The sequence below is a fragment of the Polistes dominula genome, unplaced genomic scaffold (assembly GCF_049000335.1).
Source record: "Polistes dominula isolate Pdom_NZ unplaced genomic scaffold, Pdom_raw_medaka contig_37, whole genome shotgun sequence".
In the NCBI taxonomy this organism is placed as follows: Eukaryota; Metazoa; Arthropoda; class Insecta; order Hymenoptera; family Vespidae; genus Polistes; species Polistes dominula.
Window position 1 is genome coordinate 665827 of NW_028301169.1, and position 19522 is coordinate 685348.

Consider the following 19522-nt stretch of genomic DNA (forward strand, 5'->3'; position numbering starts at 1 on the left):
TCATCATATAACATGATCAATACAAGTGCTTTCTATTTTATTTTAATAATATTCTTTGTAATATACATAAAATATATTTTACAATAGGCACCACTTGTAATAATTTAAATAATATTGAATTCATCACATAAAGTCATCCGAATCATAACCGCTGGTTTCTGTATTTGACGTCATGCTTTGCGAATTGAATAACGAATTATAGCTTCTATAGAAACACATAAAGATATATTATTAAATAATAATAATAATAATATGCACGACGCATTGGAATATAAGAAAAATTGAATAATTATAAATGGGGAAACAGAGCATACCTTATTTCGGCTTCTTCTTGACGTCTTTTCTCTTCCGCTTTTTCTTTTTCCTTTTGTTCCCTCAAAAGTCTCTTCTTATCCTCTCTTTCACTTCTATCTCTTTGTTCTCTTTCCGCTTGTAAATTAACTTGCTCAGAACGTTTGGTTTTAATCAGTCGATTAACGATAGCATTCACACGTTTAGCAACATGAATTTTTCTAACATCTTTCTCCTTATAAAAACCAACTTGACCGACTTCCATTCCTCGGGTTTTTTTCAAATTAGACCACATCGTGTAGACGACATCGATATCGTTCATTTTATTTCCATCGATACTATTAGCTTTTACCAATTGTGCAGCATCTTCCAAAACTGTACTTGGTATGTCGTCTATCGTTTGGCCCTAAATATAATACAGAAAAGAAAGAGAAGATAATCTATTGTTTACAATTATTTACAATAATAATAATATTGAAATAAATTTAGAAATGATTTTTACCGGGTGTAATCGTAAATATACATGAGCCGATGAATATTTATCCACGTGAAACCAAACATCCTCCGGCCAACCCCACTTAATTAAATCCTCGTCTATAATAAAATGTATCAAAATGATATTAATATATTAATCTTTTATTAATTAATAATTATTACGATAAAAAGTAATATTCAACTTACTTTCATATTTATCAACTCCCATGAATAATGTTACTGGTGGTTGTACAACTGCAATGAAATAATAATCATTTACATCCTAACCTCAAAACATTCTCATGAAAAATTATAATTATAATTATATTCGCAAGTAAAATATAATATAGATGAATTGTTAAGAAATGTACGATATAAAGATTATTAATTACCGTTACTTGTAAAATAATAAACCATTGTTTCGTAATTATTTGTATAAATGCACGTGCTAACGAAACGAACTGTCGAAAACAATTGTCAAAAATAATAACGAAACTAGCGCCACCGAGCGACTAAAAATTCGACTACTATCGATTATTAATATATCGACTATCGAATTTTCAAATTCTTCATTTAAATTGTAATTACAATATTTTTATATACATTCTCATTAATAATTACTTATTTATTGTAATAGAATAATCTGAATATTTGAAATTGAAGCTTAACATTTTAAAAATCGAAATAAAGATATATTATAATTAATAGTATAACGTAGATAAATATTTAATTTATTATATAAATTTAAAAAGTACAAAGAGAGACATTGTTATTTTAAAATAAATAAGCTTATATATAAATACACAGCACATTTCTATTTCTTTTGAAATCATTTCTATATAATAAACAGTTAAAACAGAATTTATATATTACTTTAAAGTTATTACTTTCGTCGAACAGCTAATAATTAAATAATGACTTAGATTATATTAGATCTTTTTAATATGATCTTTAAGAATATTAGTTAATTCAGTAAATATGTGATTTTGTTTTCTATCTCTTTTTAACAAACTGTATTGAAATACCAAATTTCTTGTCAATCAACATATATATATATATATATTTATATCTTGCAATAAGATCTATTTTTGTAAGTTTAATATGAAAATATGTTTGTCCCATAGATAACGAAGATTTTCATTTGAAAATAATAATATTATTCTATTGCATAACGATTAAAATCAAGGCCATGTTTTTCGGTATGATAGGTTTTAAATATTTGACTAAATACAGGACAGATTTCGGGATCGTTGCTCCATTCGGCTGATCTCATAGGTACATCTAACATGTTTAAGTATACTGTGAAGAATAGTTTAATAATAACATAAAATGACATATATCTTTAAATGATTCTATTAAAAAGAAAATCAATTTATAATTTACCGAGAAGAGCTTTTGGATTATTAATACTGAGTTGTACTTGAGGATCATTCAAAATAGCTTGATAAATCAAATCATTTGGATTAAGACCGACATCCATATATATTAAACTTGAATCTCGATTACCAAGTAACCATTCACACTATAAATAGTACAAATATCTTGTAATTATAATAATATAGATATTACATTTGATACAATATTATGCTTACCGCATTTATTGCATTATTTGCAGATATTTTTAATGCTTCTATTATATCTCTTTCTGAAAAACCCATTTCCTTAAATCTTATTATCCATTCACGGTCTACACAAAAATTCAATTTTCTGGTATAACGAAAATATTCTATCAAGACAGTTACAATGTTTAACAAATTCTCTTCCACGTATTTCGCGTTTCCATCTAAATGTTAATACAATCAATAATATTTATGTTATAAGTAATACAAATTCAGATATCCATGTATTGAATGATGTTTTAATGTGCAATATTATTACCATTAAAAAGATCTTTGCATGCATCCCAATAGCTAATTTGTATCATCTCTGATGAATTAATATCTTCTTCATTGGAATTCTTTTTGGCTATTAAATTTAACATTACTGGCATATCAAAAAACTCAGGTGGTTCATATTGATGTTCTATCAGGCAATTTATAGCATCTGACAAAATATTCCTATAAAAATGATATAATTTACTATATTACATCACATATTTTATTTGAACAAAAAAAATAAAAAATATATGATTATATCATTATATTACTTACTTTTTTACGTAAAGTGCTGCAACAGCCTGTTCCCTAGAAAATTGAAAACCAATTATCGCTTTAATATTTCTTTCACTAATTGTCGGTAAACATGATTTTTGAAATTTCTTTTTAATCGTTTGAAATAGATTTAATGCTTCTGAACTACCCATTAATAATCGAGCCGATAAAGATACAAGTGTTAATATAATTTTACGAGTTTCAGCCTAAAATCATAGATAAAACACAAATATTTAATAAATATTATACAATATATATATCATAAATATAATCTTACATGAAAATCAAAACCAAAAGGTGGTATATATTTAGGTGGATTTTTTATGGGTAAATTACAAGTAGCATTTTGTACATCTATTGCGCTTGGACTTTTGATATTTACTTCCGATAAAAAGAGTTTCTTAAAATAAGGATTGAATGACATTAATAATAATTCATCTGAAATCAAAATAATATATATATATATATACATACATATATGATATACATAATGTCTACACGGTCTACCGTTAATAATAATAATAATTAAAATTTACCTTGAAAATTAATTCCTTCTTCCTGAACTGTTTTACAATCTGCGAGTGGTTTAAGTTTATTTGCATGGACTAAACGATATAGGGTAATTGGTTGATTCATTTGGTGAAAATATCGAACCGCTATTTCTTTAATAGTTTGAATCTTTGTATTCATGTCTACCTCCACATTATATACAAAACCATTCGTACTGTATAAACAAAAATATATATAATAATTGAATATTTTTAATATTTAATGAAGAAAATTAATGAATATTTATTAATATTATAAAATAACAAACCTGATAACTTTAACGAAAAATTGACCTAAGGGTGTCAGATTCATGCTTTTGTTATTTTCTGAATTGCCTGTGCTTGTTGAAGAAGGAGCCAAGGACTGCCTTTCGGCAGTCCTTGGACTCTTTCTATTATACCAGGCTTCTGCTATTCGGTTACGCATCCATGGAATCATCAATTTGGCCTATAATACAAACAATCTATGTCAACAATATCTTTTGTTTACTTTTATTCAAAATAAATAGGAAGGGGGGGGGGAAAATATGTTCATTCGACTCTTCATGTTTGAACTTTCACTTGAATAATATATTATACAAATTACTTACTTCGTTTATAAACGTTGAATTTAATGAATTATTTTGTTAATAATGATTTTAATTTTGATTTATTATAATATGTTTAATATTATCATTAGCATGCAGAATTGTTAGTTAAATATGTATACATAGATTTTTAATTAAGTTACATCAAATTGTATTAAATAAAGTTAACCCAATTAATATTGTTGTTATTAATTAATTGTTTTCAAAGTATATCTCTTACAGAATTGAGATGCACCAAACTTGCATTAATTTAAATCATTATGCAATTATCAAATACAATTTTTGTTTATGATCAATAATATTGTCATTATTCCGATAGATAGCGCTATTAGAAAATGTCATGTGGTAACACTGTTCACTAATACCATTAGATTAATGATATACAACATGATTAACGTGTGTAGATAACTATATTGATAAATCTGTATTTAATATGTATAACAAGTAGTTAAATTAAGTCTTAAAAACACGTGGTGAGTACAATGCGTTGTGTGTTGTGTAGTGTGTATACGCCATTAACTATTGTTCTTTTGTTCTTAATGTTTGTTGGTCTGTTTTATCATTTGAGGTATAGTTGTATAAGCGGCCTGCAGAGGCCTGACTGTGATCATATGATATTGATCATATTTATAATTATTATTGATTTTACAACCAAAAACAAGACATGATATTATTAAGAATAAAGAATTTATCCTGTGTTGATTGGAAAGAATTGACTTTATCGGCTATCGGTAACAAACAGAAAACTCATCATTACCGACCAAGTATTTAAATGGCAATATGGACTAGACTCGTAAAATGCACTATGGGATAAACAAAAGAAACATGACTTAAGTTCGTATACGTTTTAAAAGTCAAGTATTAAAAGCCCTAATAATACCTATACGAATGAATCATCGTCGTAATATAATGTGAGAAGTTATAATTATTCGAAGTTGTCATGTTGTTGTGGTGTGACCCTGATCATAGTCCATAATTTTATGCGCATGTGTATTCTATTTGTTATTACATATTCTATTAAGATAACAAAATAGCAATAGCAATAAAAGTAATATAAATTAAAAATTACATTATATATCAATAATTCTTTGTATTAATATTGTAGATTATTTAAAAAACAAAAAATGATAATTCTTTTAAATTATAAACATAGCAATATCAAACACTATTACATTTTATAATAATAAGATAAATGAAATATTATTTTTATAGACAATTATTAATTACAAAAGATATCATAATTTGAAGTTATCATAATGGCAGAGGAATCAGGTTGCGGTGAATTACAACAATTGGTTCAAGAAGAAGAATGTGAAGAACCATTAAGTCGTGGTGGTGAAGCTACACCACCATCAACCCCAGCAAGATCACAACATCCAAGTAAAAATGAAACCCATAGCTCTCATGTTTCGGTATGGATAATATGTTGCTTTAATTAACAATACAGATATATATATATATTAATCAATGAATAAATCTTTAGCAACAAGTATTATGGGAGAGCAATGCACAGACTTCACCTATCATTAGTAAAGGTAGTTCGGGTCAAGCAACGAGTCAAGGTTCTATGGTTTCTGGTAGAGCTAATATTTTTTCTAATCATACTACCAATCAATCTCGTTTGATTTATATCAATGAAAAAGAAAAACAAAGACCTAATCGACCAGAACCTCCAAGGCTCAATAGACAACAAAAAGGTATTACTAATTTGTACTATGCTAATTTATCCACATATTTTATTATTTTATTTGTATATTTTGTATTATTTGCTTTCATTGTAATCATTCATTTGATTTCTGCACTCTTACTTATTTTTATATGATTTAAAATGATATATATATATATATTTTTTTTTTGTAAAAGAATATTTCGCAATTATTTTGATTTACATTTTATTTTTCAATTGATCACACGCATTTTGGTTTTGTTTTGGTGTCATAATTAAATAATAGACATGACGCCGTGCAAACACCATTGTTTTTTATCAGAGGTACCCGATGTCAGACGCATGGAACAAGCATTACTGCAATTATTGGAAGATTTTCATAGCGGAAATTTACGAGCCTTTGGTTTGTATTTATTAATGTCTACAAGTAAAAAAGATTAAACGAGACATAAAGAGATCAAATTGTTAATATACAAAATATATAGGTAAAGATTGCAGTATGGAACAAATGACAGAGATTAGAGAACAACAGGAACGTTTAGCAAGACTTCATTTTGAATTAGGTCAAAAACAAGAAGTTGGTAGCGATCAGTCTGGTTTAAGACAATCAAGTGCAAATATGAGACATTTATTACATCGTCTTCAACAACTTAGCGTTTGCATTGAAAAATTGCATAGTAAATAAATTTCATATTCGAGATTTTCTTGTACATTTTTTTACTATTTTCATATTATATATATATATATATATATATATATATATATATATATATAAACTAGGGATTCCCCGGCACATGTTGCTGTACTGACTCACAATCAGTCCAATACACACGTCATCTGTTAGAATCTTATCGAACTAACAGAGATAATCATGATTCTTTGTTAATAAACAAATAATTTCATTATTAATTGAGATATAAACTATCCTATCTTTCAAGTTGAATGAAACTGCAGGCAGTGTGGAAAATTTGATTAAAATCGGTTCAATAGTTTTGGAATCCATTGCGGACAAACAACGTGACATGTAATTTATATATATATTAAGATTTATCTTATAAGAGATCAATGAGAATATTATATCAGATTTTCTTCCCCGATGTATAATTATGTTAACAATATATAAAATATCTGTCAACAATCAATTTCTCCTTGGTTATATCTTTTCTTTTTTTTTTTTTTTATAAAACAATGATGTATCTAGAATATATATATATATATCAAACTTCACTGTTACATCTCAACATTGATTAAATATCAAAACCATGGCAGATTGTGTTGAACATAAAAGAAATATACATCTTTATGAAGAACCAACTACTTACAAATACGATTATGTAGAACATCCATTAAGTTTAACAAAGGTAAATTTATAATTATGTTAAACAATTATATTATGTAAAATAATTGATCGTATTTTTTGTTGTTAGAAAACTCCTGTAATAACAGATGATTTAAAGTCATCAAAGGATACCAAATGTATGGACTCATTGAAACTGCCATTTTCAACTCATGATACTTTTCAACGTTTGAGTTATGATAAACGAATACCATTTAATACTCTTTGGCAATCTAAAGATGCAGTAAGTGTTTCTATAAAGCCAATAACTCGACACAAAATTCTTGGAGATCATCGAAATCATGAAGTGATAAGGTCAACGAAATAATTCTTGTAATATGTAAAGAAATAATATACTCATATATATATATATAAAGAAATAATAATGCAGATCTAGGCCACGTGTTTATATGACACCAAGTATAAGTCTCGATGATATACAAAATTCTGATACGAGAAAATTATTACTTGATTTTACATACACGACAACATTTCATTATAACAGTAAAGATGTTTGGGGTGATTTTAAATCAAAACATCCATGTACCACTGAAATAAATATCGAAGAAATATCTAAAGAAGTATGTTCTCTATGTAATCATTGTTTTATTATGTTAATTAAATGTTCAAATAATAAATAACTAATTGATTGAAATATTTATTTTACAGAGTAAGCAAAAACCATTGTGTTCTTTATCAGCACGATTTTCTAAAGAAGCTGAAGAATGGGATAAATTACAAGATCGTTCATTTATATTGAATAATATTACAAAATTAGATTCTATAGATAGGTAAATTGATAATAATATATCATACATTTTTCTTAAAAATTAACACAATTATTTCTAATCATTTCTAGTAATGCAGAAAGTAAGAAATTAGAAATGGAACAAGAAAGTGAACGTGTGATGATGGTGAAACAATTATTAGACAAAGATAAATTGCGTTTACCTTATCATAAATTACCTTCATCTTATGGTGGTTATAGACAACATATTGGTTTAGGTATTCCTTTAGAAAAAAAGGTATTACCAAGTGCTCATCCAGATTTATCTGTATCACAGGCACTTCATCAGTATGTACATTTGTTTAATATATTTTATTATTGTTGTATATATTTCATCATAATTTAATATTTTATCTATCAATTTATATTGCAGAAAGTATTTCGAAAATTGTAAATTATAAAGAGAAATATTTGACAAGATTTGTTTCATTGCTAAAAACATTTACTGAAAATTATATTATTTAAATAGTACGTATATAAAATATGATGATTATTTTTTCTTTTTATATATAAATAGTAATAGCATTTGAAATAATTCATTGCTTTTTTTTTTTTTTTATGTATATATATAGATTGTTAAAATAAATATATATCAATTTCTTATCATGATTAATCTTGTATAAATATATGTATATATTAAGCTTCAAATAGATGAAGAAATGGTTAAGGAAATTTGTTTTTTTTTTTTGACTATGTAACAATCGTTGAATCTAGAATTATTTGATCTTACATTAAAATATTAGAAAATAATAATGCAAGAATATTATTATTCACAAGTTATTCATTGCATCATAAAATAAAACATAAGGATAGTGCATGTGCTGCACGTTTTCTGACAATGCTTTCTGTATCTTTTAACAGTTGGAGCAATCTTTGTATATCTTCTGGTCTTGGTGAACCAAAGTATCCTAAAAGTAACGCAGATGTGGCCCTGGTATTCCAATTTTCGGACCTTGAATATCCTCGAACTACAGCATTTCTGAAAATAGTAAATAATTAAGATGAGTCCCACAAGTAATGAATGTAATAACGTTGAAATCAAAACAATATAATTTATACCTAAGTTCTTCAGCTCTTTGTGGAAGCTCTTTTTGTAGACATTGAATTAAATTGGAAATAAATTTTTCAAAATGAAATTCAATATTTGGTCCTAAAGAAGCGTGTATTATATCAAACAATGGTTGACATTGCAATAAACTTGCTGTATTACGTAAAGCTTCTTGTGCTACCTGTTGATTATAATAATAAAATATATTAAAATAGAAAATTTGTAAAATAAATAATTAATAATTATTAATAGGGTACCTTAGCCACTGTGATATTTTCATCTTCTAGTCTTATCGTAAGACATGGTAAACAACCCAAAAGATGATCCCTTATATCATCGTCTTGTGATAAAACAATTTTTTGCCAACTAGAAGCTACAGCACTTAATGCACTTATAGCTGCTAATCTCATTTCCCAATTTTCTTTTTCAATAAATGGTTTTAAAGCAAGTACAACTCGAGGACTTACTGGACGAGCAAATTGAACTGACAATAATACAGAAAGACCACGTAACGATTCTAAAATCACATCATTGCCTCCATCACCACTAGCAGGTTCTTCCAAACCATCGAGCAAAGCATCCATACAATTATCGAAATATTCATCAACCTGAAACAATATAATATTATATAAAAACATGATGAAACTGCACACAGTGTGGAAAATTTGATTAAAATCGGTTCAGTAGTTTAAGAGTCCATTGCGGACAACATTACATGACACGTAATTTATATATATTAAGATGTACTATTTTGAAAAATATGATTATACAAACATTTGTTTACCTGTTTAGGCTCTAAATAAGCAATTCTTGCGAGTCCGATAGTAGCTAATTTTCGAACCAAAGGAGACGAATCAGCTTTAGCTTCATACAATGTATTTATGATTCCATCGAGCCATATACCATTATAATTAATTTTTCCTATTAATTCGGAATAAAAAGTAGTAGCTACCACTCTCTGCGCGCATATTGTACTGGTCATCATTTTTCCCAATGATTGACCCAAAGATAACAATACGTTATTCTTCGTAGATATACATTTAACCATTGAACGTACTATTGCCACTATATTTTCCTCTGTTTGCGTTTCAGAGATAAATGACTAGAATTAATAAATTATTTTAATAAACATTGCAACTTTTTTTTAAATATACATTTAAATAGAAATAATTAGCTCACACTTTCGTTAAGTAAATTCGATGCTATGTTTGAATCAACTGTAGTTAATACATTAATTAATGCGGAATAAACTTCTGTATATGGATTTATCTTACATCCTTCTCTATTTGGAACGTAACCAAATTTGGTATTAACAACGCATATAGGAGCATCAACGTGTAACCATCCTGATAAATATTTCAATAATACTGATAATAGATTTGGTAATTCTTTATTGATCATCTCTTTCGAATTTGAAGATTGTAATAAATGTTGTAGAGCAACAATAGCTGCCAATGATGAAAAAGATGCAACATCATTTTTTCCATTTTGTGTAGTTGCAGTTTCCATGAATAAATGATTGTTTTCTAAGTTTATTAAAAGTAATTCCAAAGCCTAAGAAAATGAAGTTAGGAATTGTAATATATTGAATTAAAATTTAATAGTTTAAAAATAATTAATTAAAATATCATTAAAACATACACGAGTGCCTAAATCTGAACTGATACCAAGTGCCTTCCAACATTCTTCGCTTCCTCTATCCAATGGTAATGGTTGACATAAAAGTCGTTCAATTACTTCTTCAGGATGATGTTCCATTAAAGATTTAATAGCAACTGATGTACTTTTTCTATAATTAATATCTTCCATTTGTCTCATTTGTGCAATAATATTATCTATATAGAATAATTACAAGAAAATAAATATATTATCATATTGAAATTTGTACAAAATATTGATCTAAATACTCACCAACCAAAGTAATATCATTTCTAGATATTTCCGATCCTCGAACTTTTAAATGTTGAGATAAAGCTATACTTGCAGCAAGACTTGCTTCTCCACGAAACAACAAAGCTTCTATTAAACCTTCTGCTAAGCTGATTATGTCACCACTATTAATTCTTTCAGATACAGCTGTTGTTAAGACCTAAATATAAAAAAATATATATTATTAGATTTATTATAGGAAACATCGTGAAGTATAATCAACTTACCTTGATGCCATCGTAAAAAGCTTTGGGATCTTCACCAACAATAATCTTCTTAGAATTATTTAAATCTTTGTCTAAATTATTATCAGATGTTAAAGCACGATGACGTGCTCCAATATTTAAAGACAATGCTACACAATCTATCGCTATTGGTCTAAGTGAACGTTCTGAATCTGCACACCACGATAAAACTCTTCCCATAAGTCTTCCTGGTTCTAATTTACCACCAGGATATGTATACTTTAAAGAATTATAGTATGATCTATAAATGGAAAATTAAATTAATATAAAAATAATAATAATAATAATACTTTGTTATAAAAATGATTAATTTACCTGAGTGCCATTCTTAACACTAATAAGGTAGTTCTTCTTTCGGTGATTGATTTCGATTGCATCCATGGTAACATTATGTCAATAAGATCAGCTAATGCATCTGCAGAATCGGATACAATTTCGCAACATGCAATTCCTAACTCGTCTATTACCTGTTGCATAAATTCTGATTGTAGCAATAAAACTACCTGTAAAAAAAATACATTACATTAGATATCATGAAAATATTTGTACATTGTGTGTTGTTTACCTCTGTACTGGCACCTATAACTTTATCCAAAATTGAGCTCAACAAAATTCCTTTTTCATCTGAATTCAATTCAGGTGGTACACGTCTATATTTAAATTTTCAGGAATTTTTTGATACAATAATATAATAATAATAATAATAATAAAATTAATACATCTATTATAGATAATTTTGTAGAAAAAGGATACACAAGTGATACTATAGTCTTCAATACTTTTGGGTACAGTTGTAATGGTCGATATCCTGTAGATGATTGCAAAATTCCTAATAATATAGCAAGCGCATTACTTTTTGCATATAATCCCGTTGATTTTTGCAATCTATTAGGATGAACAGCGTTGGCAACCTTAACAAAATTGACTAATAAATATAATCGTATAAAGATACCTTTATACATGAATAAAATATCGAATTACTTGTTCTAATGCTAATAATCCAGCTTCTTTAGTAGTTAATTCTTTACAGTCACTCAATTGTCGTATAATCCATGATAATATATTTTTCTCGAACGAAGAATATAATTTTTCTACATCTCCCCTTTGTGCAATTTCAGCATAACATTTTAACAATCCAGCTTTTGCAGCTTCCGCTGTAGCTATAGCTTTAGAATCTTTAACAAAACCTAATAATTTAGCAGGAATTTTTCTTGTGTCCTCAGCCATACAAGCTTCTTCCATTAATTTAATAACAACATTCAAATGTCGTTTTGAACAAATTCCAACAGCTCTTGCGTATTCTTCATTCGATGTATTTGAACGTGCAAGTTCGATAAGAAGTGTTATATGTGCATTACTACTACACATTGATGCTAACAATGGTGCTACATGAGGTATACTAGCTTTTACAGCTAATTCATCAACGAGTTTTAAGCTCCATGCTTCTCCTTCTAATTCCATGCTTTCCTCTAAAAATTCAACTATTTTCTCTTCCCAACTCAGATTTCTATAATTATTGAAATCAAATCTTTAATATCATTTATTCGTTTAAGAAAACAGATAAGAAACGTACCGTTGTTCCACTAATTTGACATTAACAGTAAATTCGTCTTTTAAAAAATGTGTTATCTCATTTAATTTTTCATCCCAATATGGCATAAGTTGATGTCCCAATAAAGGTGCTGCAGCTTTTAAAAATGTTATGATGGGTAATCGATTTTGTACATCTCCCAATAATTCTAAACATCTGCTTAAAACTTTAGTACCAGGAAAATCTCGTTGATTATTCGATGCATTACCGCTGTTAACTATTTTTATAGCTAAAGGTGCTAAAGCACGCAATATAGATACTACCTAGAAAAATATCAATAATGAGATTACATATTAATTTGTAATATAATGCAAGTTTTGTAATATTTTTGTATTATGAATTATTTGTCAATATATATATATATACCGACGACACACAAGCTGGATCCAGTAAAGCACGTATTAAACAAGGCCACAACCAAGATTCTGCACCGTCAACTGTTGTTGCAAGTAAATGCAATGCTTCTGCGTATGCATCTGATTCATCATTTTTTGTACCACAATGAGTTACCTTAAATAATTGATAAAATATACTTAACATTTTCTTTATTTAATTTCAATCATTTCATTGTATAATTATTTACCATATAACGAACGAAGGTTGCTCTTTGTGATGGTAAAAGTGGTACCGTAGGACGTGCTGCGAGTGTTACAATGGCTCCAACCATTTGCAATGCACTATTATCTCCCAAAGATTCTTGTAAACTAAGTGCAATTCGTTGTAATGTTGTATCATCCTAGAAATATTGAAGATTTCATGTATATATACATTTGTTTTTTTATTAAATATTATTTATTATAATGTTTTTAATACCTCAGATGGAAGTGTATTAATAAGATGTTTAAGAACTACCAAAGCTCGTGCCTTCTGAGATACTGATGTGGACTTCAATTGTTGTAAAATTCTACAATAATATATATTTAAGTATTGTTTATAATTAAAAATTTTCTAAATCTATTATAAATTCAAAAAACCATTACCTATCTAAGCCTTCTTCTGGATATAATATAATCAATGATCTAAAACATTGTAAAACTTGATAATGCGTTAAAAGTACATCTCGAGATGCCTCAAATGGAACTGTACAAACTAATTCGGATAAAACTTGATGTATCTGTTCTAGAAATGAACGAAGAGCTTCTTTCTCGTTTTCCATAGCACAACTCAAAACCATTGCTAAGACTCTACAATATTAAATAAGTTTGATGAAATGATAATGCATCATTGTAAATAAATAAAACAACTTATAAATGAGAGTATACCTAACTGCTCCTAAACGAGTGTTAGGTTTTTTACAAAATTCAATAACATGGGTGTTAATTTAACAATTCTTTCGCAATCTACTTCTTGGGGTAGCAATGGTATCATATGAACAATTGCTGACAACACTGCTTCAACTCCTTTATAATCCTTAGCTGTTTTTATCCAAGTAAATGTTAATACATCAAAAGCAGAACATATTTCTTCTTTAAACGTTTCCTTACTGATTTCTGGAGATGCATTTTTTTCTGTATTTAATATATAATCGTTTATGGCTTCGGCAATCTTTCCAAGTGCTGTATAAAAAAAATATGTTAATTAATCAAATATTTTGTATAAAAAATTTTATTCGACAATTATAAACTTACTAAGACAGAATGCATTTTTTAATATCTCATCACGTGTTTGAGTTAACATTGGAATCATAATAGTTAATGTTATTTTGAAGAAAGATATCATTGTAAGTGGATTACGTTCTGCTATCATTCCTAAAGTACGAACTACTGTATGGTGTGGTAATATTCCAGGTTCCAATCTATTTAAAAATATTTGATCATTTATAAATAAATATTGAATATATGATAATAGTGCAATCAAAGAAAAGAAAGAAGATTACTTGGTCAAGAGGACACCTAATGCTTGTGTACAATGTATTTGACTCAATGAAATTAATAATTCTACAGCTTCTTTTTCAGCATTCCCCATGAGTTCATTAACAGCTAGTTCTGCAACCGATGAAGCTAAATCCCTATTCAAATGTGCACCATGGCATTGACATGTTTCAGACATCACTGTTAATAATGAAGCCATATGTTCTGATGATATCTAAATAAACAAATAAAAATTAATTAAAACCTTTGCACTATAACAATATGTAAGATTTGTGATGTGTTTTATAACTCAAAACATGAGAAATGAGGATTTTATTCATGACAGATCTTACGTGTTAAACATAACATAGTAAATCAAATATACCTTTCTATGAAGTTCCCAAAAATATACAGCAGCATGAATGACGACTTCAGGATTTTGTTCAGCTATTTTTTTAATTGCATTAATTACCGACTGCTTGACATCTGCTGATTTATCATCTAATGTATCTAACAATGCTCCAATTACAGCTAAACAAATAAAACATAACCTGTCATATTTCACTCAAAGATATATTTTCAATATAATTAATTTATTATTTGATAAAAAATACCTGGTAACTCAGAATGACAAGAATTTTCCATTTCTTCTTTCATGATGAATTATTTTACAAATCTTGATTAAATATATATATATATATGTATATATTACAATAAAAATATAGATAATTAAAATAATAAAATGATCATATTCGTAGTAAATTCGTTTACATGATATACACACACGTACAACTCGTATTTATTTTTAAAAATGTACACTTTCACATGTCACGTTTTAAATTAACGTTTAATTATTTGGATTTTTTTTTTAATTGTAGACGAACATATTTCCAATTGTTTCGTTTGATTAATAAACTAGCACTGTCACGTTGTTAGAAACGAATAAGCAACGTAAATTCAACATCATCAGGATGACACCGTGTACAGGTAATATTATCTGTTTAGTATACATATGGATAACACACTGGTATCAATGTAGTAAAAATGTTATTGCGTTGGTATTTACCACATTCGTGTTATCTTATACGTAACTATATCATATACTGAACTTATAACAATTTATTTTAAGATAGTTATTTACATTAGCACATAAATAAATACTTTATTTATAAAATGAAATTATTCGTTTGAACAATTTTTATTATTGTTCCAATAAATAAAAACAAAGGACAAGATTTTTTTTATTTTTTTTTAACAGAAGGAATATTAAATAGTTACAATTAATATTTATATTTATAAAATAAGATTCAACGATATTTTCATATTTTTTTTATTTCGCATATTTTATATGTATTTATACTTATCAATTATAGAATAATATTAACCATGAAAATACGTGATATATACTATGATTTACATTTTTACTTTTTAATTATTGATTTGTTATGTAAAATATATACAAGAACAAGTATTGAAATATAAGATGGTAATAAATTATAGTACAATCTATTTCATTAAAAATGATGTTTGATTAAAACAAATCCTGGTGAGGTATGTTAGATGTCAACAAGCTTAACAATGAATCATTGTTGCTAGATTTGTTTTAAACTGTAACCGGTGGCATAATATCCATTCCTTGACATTCTAAAGCTATTTTAACTCCCAATGAAAAAAATGCAATGCTTTTCACCATCGACCTGCAGAAATATATGGTGTTACATATAATAAATAATTAGTTATTAAATATTTATGTTTAATTAATATTAGATAAAAAGGTTAGTCCTTAAAATTGACTTAAGAAAGATTTAATACATATAATTATTTATTATAAATTTATAGGATATTTACCATTTAAATGGATCATAATACATTCCTTTTACGACATCCGTTACAGTATTAACTGCATTATTCATTTTTTTAAACATATTGCGTTGCTTATTGTTTTATTTTAACTGTATGTAAGTAAAATTTATTGCAACAATAAAATAAAATTGTGTGAAACACGTGCAATAATGTACACTGTTTATCGATCTGGTACATGAAGTGTTAAATTTGACCGGCAGATGGCGTAATGATAAGAGGGAAATTTAAATTTTAATGTAACCACATTTTTTGAACAAATGATATTGAAGTATCAAAAATGACATATAATTAAATTTAAAAATAGACTATTTTCTAAAATATGTAATAATTATTTGTTAAAAAATAAATGTAGCTTATATCGGTAAAATAGTAGAAAATTATGGCGAGTAAAACGGCATCTAGCAACAAAATGATAAACCATTTGAGTTCTTAGTACATCTGACATAACTGGATGATTAATCAACGACAACATGTATATTTATTGAGATTGTGTTCAATTAAAATAGTCTTTCATCATGTTTATAATGACCGTAATATATAACGATGAGTGTACAACGTATTTTCAATATATAAGACATAAAGAACAATAGTTATCTTATCGACATATTTATTCCATTGTGTTATTAAGTCTTAAAAACACAGTTATTTTTTCTTCATCTATTACTGTTGTTTGAAATTATATATAAAAAGAGAAATGGGAGCAGGAAAAAGCCAATTTACTGAAGAGGAATTACAAGATTATCAGGTGATTTAGATACATTAATTAATTAATATAAACAATGACAACAACATCTTTAAGAAATACATTTATTTCATTTGTATTATGTTTGATTATTTAATTTAATATTTCTTTTTTTTTAGGATCTGACATATTTCACCAAGAAAGAAGTGCTATAGTAAGTATAAATTATGAATTATCAATATTAACTATTAATAATTATAAATACCTTGATTTCATTTCATGTTAGTGCACATCAAAAGTTTAAAGCTCTCGCTCCAGAAAAGGTTGGACATAATAGGAATGCAAAGCTTCCTATGTCCAAGATTTTGCAATATCCAGAATTAAGAGTAAATCCTTTTGGAGATAGAATCTGCAAAGTTTTTAGTTCTAGTCAAGATGGAGATTGTACATTTGAAGATTTCTTAGATATGATGTCAGTGTTTAGCGATGCTGCTCCAAAAGCTGTCAAAGCTGAACACGCTTTTAGAATATTTGGTAATATTTCTATCATGATTATAAAAATGTGCATATCATTATCATTCATTGTAATTAATTTTGTTTATCTGTGTATAGATTTTGATGGTGATGACATGTTGGGTATAGGAGACTTGAGATTGGTTGTTGACAGATTGACAGCACCTCAAAGATTAAGTGAAATGGATATGCAACAACTTCTTCAATACATTCTCGATGAAGCCGATTTGGATGATGATGGTGCTCTCAGTTTTGCTGAATTTGAACATATAATAGAAAAAAGCAGCGATTTTTCCAAGTAAAAATATTATTTGATTAATTTTAAATGAATAATTTGATGAATAACAATTTAATAATATTATTTTTACTTGCAGGACTTTTCGTATACGCTTGTGAATTATAATAGTAAAATGACCAAAGTATATAGTTAACGAAAGACTGAATATTAATAATAATAATTAATGCTAAAGCTGGTATATTGGCACTAGGCCTAAATTTTGTTCGTCTTTTCACATGAACATTAGAAAGTAATATTAGAAGTCCTAATATGTGCCAAGTCCAAATGGTCAGGCCTAACAATTAACAATGACAACAAGTAAATATTTTTCTCTTTTACTTTTTACAAGATCTTATATGCATAAATTAACTTTCTATTTCTACAGTATTCTACATGATATTTCTCATTAATATATAGTAATAATAATATAGTCTATTTAAGATATGCGATTTGACGTCAAAAGACATTATTTATTCGACAAATTTTTTTTAGTCTAAATATTAGTATGCAATTTATACTACATGCATTTATTCATATAGTATAAACTTAGATACTTAATTTATTGCATTTCTTGTTGTATTATATTATGCATAATTCACAAAGATTCCAAGACATTATTTAATTATTTAAATACGAATAAATAAACGTTTCATTTAATATATCATATATCTTTAATTTATTAATAGGTATATTTAATAAAAAAAACATTGCTTTTTTTTTATTAAATAATATATTTACAAGAAATTTCTTTTATATATTCTTTGTTGTTTTTTTTTTTATAAAAAATGTTATTATTAAATGTATCATTTCAAAATTATCTTGCATATACTTTGGAATGATTTATTCATGATTGCAAATATCCCCTAGAAAAAAAACAACAACAAAAAACCATCAGTTTAATAGATTGAATTTAAATCTAAATTACAACGATACAAAAAATAATCTTACGGTAGTTTCATGCGCATGAATATCCAGCAGGTAATAAATGATACAATTATACCGATGAATCCAACAGATATCAGAAGAATTCTGTTAAGTTTAGGTGTGGATGGACTATGTGTTTGTTCGAGTACGATGAACCCTAAGCCACCTAAAGTAAATAAAAAACTGGATGCTAATCCTTCCATAATATATTGACCATTTACACGATATGGCATAAATGCCACCTGTAAAAAAAACATATATAATAATTAATAAAATTCTATTTTTTTTTATAACACTTGTAATTTTAACTTACAGGTCTTGTATGACCATGCTCGTCGGTTGTTGATCCTACACTAGGTGGTTCAACGATAACATCATAAATTATACCTACAACATATCATTTTTTTGGTAATATTATTTAGAATTAATTTTATAAATATAAATCTCGTTTTTAATTATCATATACAACACATTTATATTAAAAAAAGAAAAATACATATTTTCAGAACTAACCTCCTGTCACCAGAAAATATGATAATAGAACGAACGAAAAAACTATCATTGCACTAGGTTTAACGAACCATGATGGTCTTTTAAGTTTTAAATTGGGCACTTCTAAAACGTAGAAAGGTAATTTATAAATATATTCCATATTTAAATAAAATATAAAATTATGAAAGATATGAGGGAAGATATGCAGTTTAGAATGACCGGTGTTGACGTGTGTGACATATATGTATCGATATGTTCCATTGTCAATG

The 19522-nt window shown here is 27.0% G+C and overlaps 7 protein-coding genes across 12 annotated transcripts; 3 read left to right on the forward strand and 4 right to left on the reverse strand.

The window, feature by feature from the left end:
* Positions 1-8: 8 nt before the first annotated feature.
* On the reverse strand, positions 9-1342 carry LOC107069954 (coiled-coil domain-containing protein 25). Its single transcript, XM_015327687.2, has 5 exons — positions 1158-1342; positions 973-1020; positions 794-885; positions 315-697; positions 9-205 (listed from the first exon to the last, which is right to left on the reverse strand). The coding sequence occupies exons 1-5, from the start codon at positions 1180-1182 to the stop codon at positions 124-126; spliced, it is 630 nt and encodes a 209-aa protein (XP_015183173.1). The 5' UTR covers positions 1183-1342; the 3' UTR covers positions 9-123.
* A 138-nt stretch (positions 1343-1480) lies between these two features.
* Kpc2 (Kip1 ubiquitination-promoting complex subunit 2) lies at positions 1481-4618 on the reverse strand. 2 transcript variants are annotated; one of them, XM_015327677.2, is made up of 9 exons: positions 4271-4618; positions 3733-3911; positions 3452-3639; positions 3193-3353; positions 2916-3121; positions 2644-2822; positions 2358-2548; positions 2149-2287; positions 1481-2064 (listed from the first exon to the last, which is right to left on the reverse strand). In XM_015327677.2, exons 2-9 carry the CDS (start codon positions 3900-3902, stop codon positions 1922-1924), a joined length of 1377 nt encoding a protein of 458 aa, XP_015183163.2. In that variant the 5' UTR covers positions 3903-3911; positions 4271-4618; the 3' UTR covers positions 1481-1921. The 2 variants fall into 2 exon arrangements, with proteins under 2 accessions (XP_015183163.2, XP_015183164.2); XM_015327678.2 differs by having other exon boundaries at positions 4054-4346.
* Positions 4619-4767: 149 nt separating this feature from the next.
* Positions 4768-6858, forward strand: LOC107069952 (uncharacterized). Of its 4 annotated transcripts, none has more exons than XM_015327683.2 (5): positions 4768-4884; positions 5263-5462; positions 5534-5747; positions 6003-6119; positions 6202-6416. In XM_015327683.2, exons 2-5 carry the CDS (start codon positions 5307-5309, stop codon positions 6399-6401), a joined length of 687 nt encoding a protein of 228 aa, XP_015183169.2. In that variant the 5' UTR covers positions 4768-4884; positions 5263-5306; the 3' UTR covers positions 6402-6416. The 4 variants fall into 4 exon arrangements, with proteins under 4 accessions (XP_015183169.2, XP_015183168.2, XP_015183172.1 ...); XM_015327682.2 differs by having other exon boundaries at positions 4825-4961; XM_015327686.2 differs by having other exon boundaries at positions 4855-5098; positions 6202-6858.
* Positions 6859-6935: 77 nt separating this feature from the next.
* On the forward strand, positions 6936-8838 carry LOC107070000 (uncharacterized). Of its 2 annotated transcripts, XM_015327781.2 has the most exons (7): positions 6936-7077; positions 7144-7367; positions 7444-7633; positions 7722-7843; positions 7912-8127; positions 8213-8307; positions 8701-8838. In XM_015327781.2, the coding sequence occupies exons 1-6, from the start codon at positions 6979-6981 to the stop codon at positions 8238-8240; spliced, it is 879 nt and encodes a 292-aa protein (XP_015183267.2). In that variant the 5' UTR covers positions 6936-6978; the 3' UTR covers positions 8241-8307; positions 8701-8838. The 2 variants fall into 2 exon arrangements, with proteins under 2 accessions (XP_015183267.2, XP_089035367.1); XM_089179241.1 differs by lacking the exons at positions 8213-8307; positions 8701-8838 and having other exon boundaries at positions 7912-8206.
* Positions 8403-16490, reverse strand: LOC107069999 (maestro heat-like repeat-containing protein family member 1). Its single transcript, XM_015327780.2, is given in 24 exon segments — positions 8403-8818; positions 8899-9068; positions 9145-9495; positions 9672-9989; positions 10067-10441; positions 10529-10722; positions 10799-10976; positions 11044-11302; positions 11377-11564; positions 11627-11711; positions 11815-11972; positions 12043-12568; positions 12635-12915; positions 13019-13162; positions 13236-13388; positions 13466-13556; positions 13633-13836; positions 13915-13954; positions 13957-14208; positions 14281-14447; positions 14529-14737; positions 14888-15033; positions 15117-16199; positions 16351-16490. Coding segments are annotated over 23 exon segments (4722 nt in total). The 5' UTR covers positions 15160-16199; positions 16351-16490; the 3' UTR covers positions 8403-8628.
* Positions 16491-16969: 479 nt separating this feature from the next.
* LOC107069998 (calcium and integrin-binding protein 1) lies at positions 16970-18283 on the forward strand. The gene is made up of 5 exons (XM_015327779.2): positions 16970-17110; positions 17227-17261; positions 17334-17581; positions 17660-17858; positions 17935-18283. The coding sequence occupies exons 1-5, from the start codon at positions 17060-17062 to the stop codon at positions 17954-17956; spliced, it is 555 nt and encodes a 184-aa protein (XP_015183265.1). The 5' UTR covers positions 16970-17059; the 3' UTR covers positions 17957-18283.
* A 311-nt stretch (positions 18284-18594) lies between these two features.
* LOC107069997 (oligosaccharyltransferase complex subunit ostc) lies at positions 18595-19507 on the reverse strand. The gene is made up of 4 exons (XM_015327778.2): positions 19275-19507; positions 19075-19148; positions 18786-19003; positions 18595-18700 (listed from the first exon to the last, which is right to left on the reverse strand). The coding sequence occupies exons 1-4, from the start codon at positions 19411-19413 to the stop codon at positions 18682-18684; spliced, it is 450 nt and encodes a 149-aa protein (XP_015183264.1). The 5' UTR covers positions 19414-19507; the 3' UTR covers positions 18595-18681.
* Positions 19508-19522: the final 15 nt, after the last annotated feature.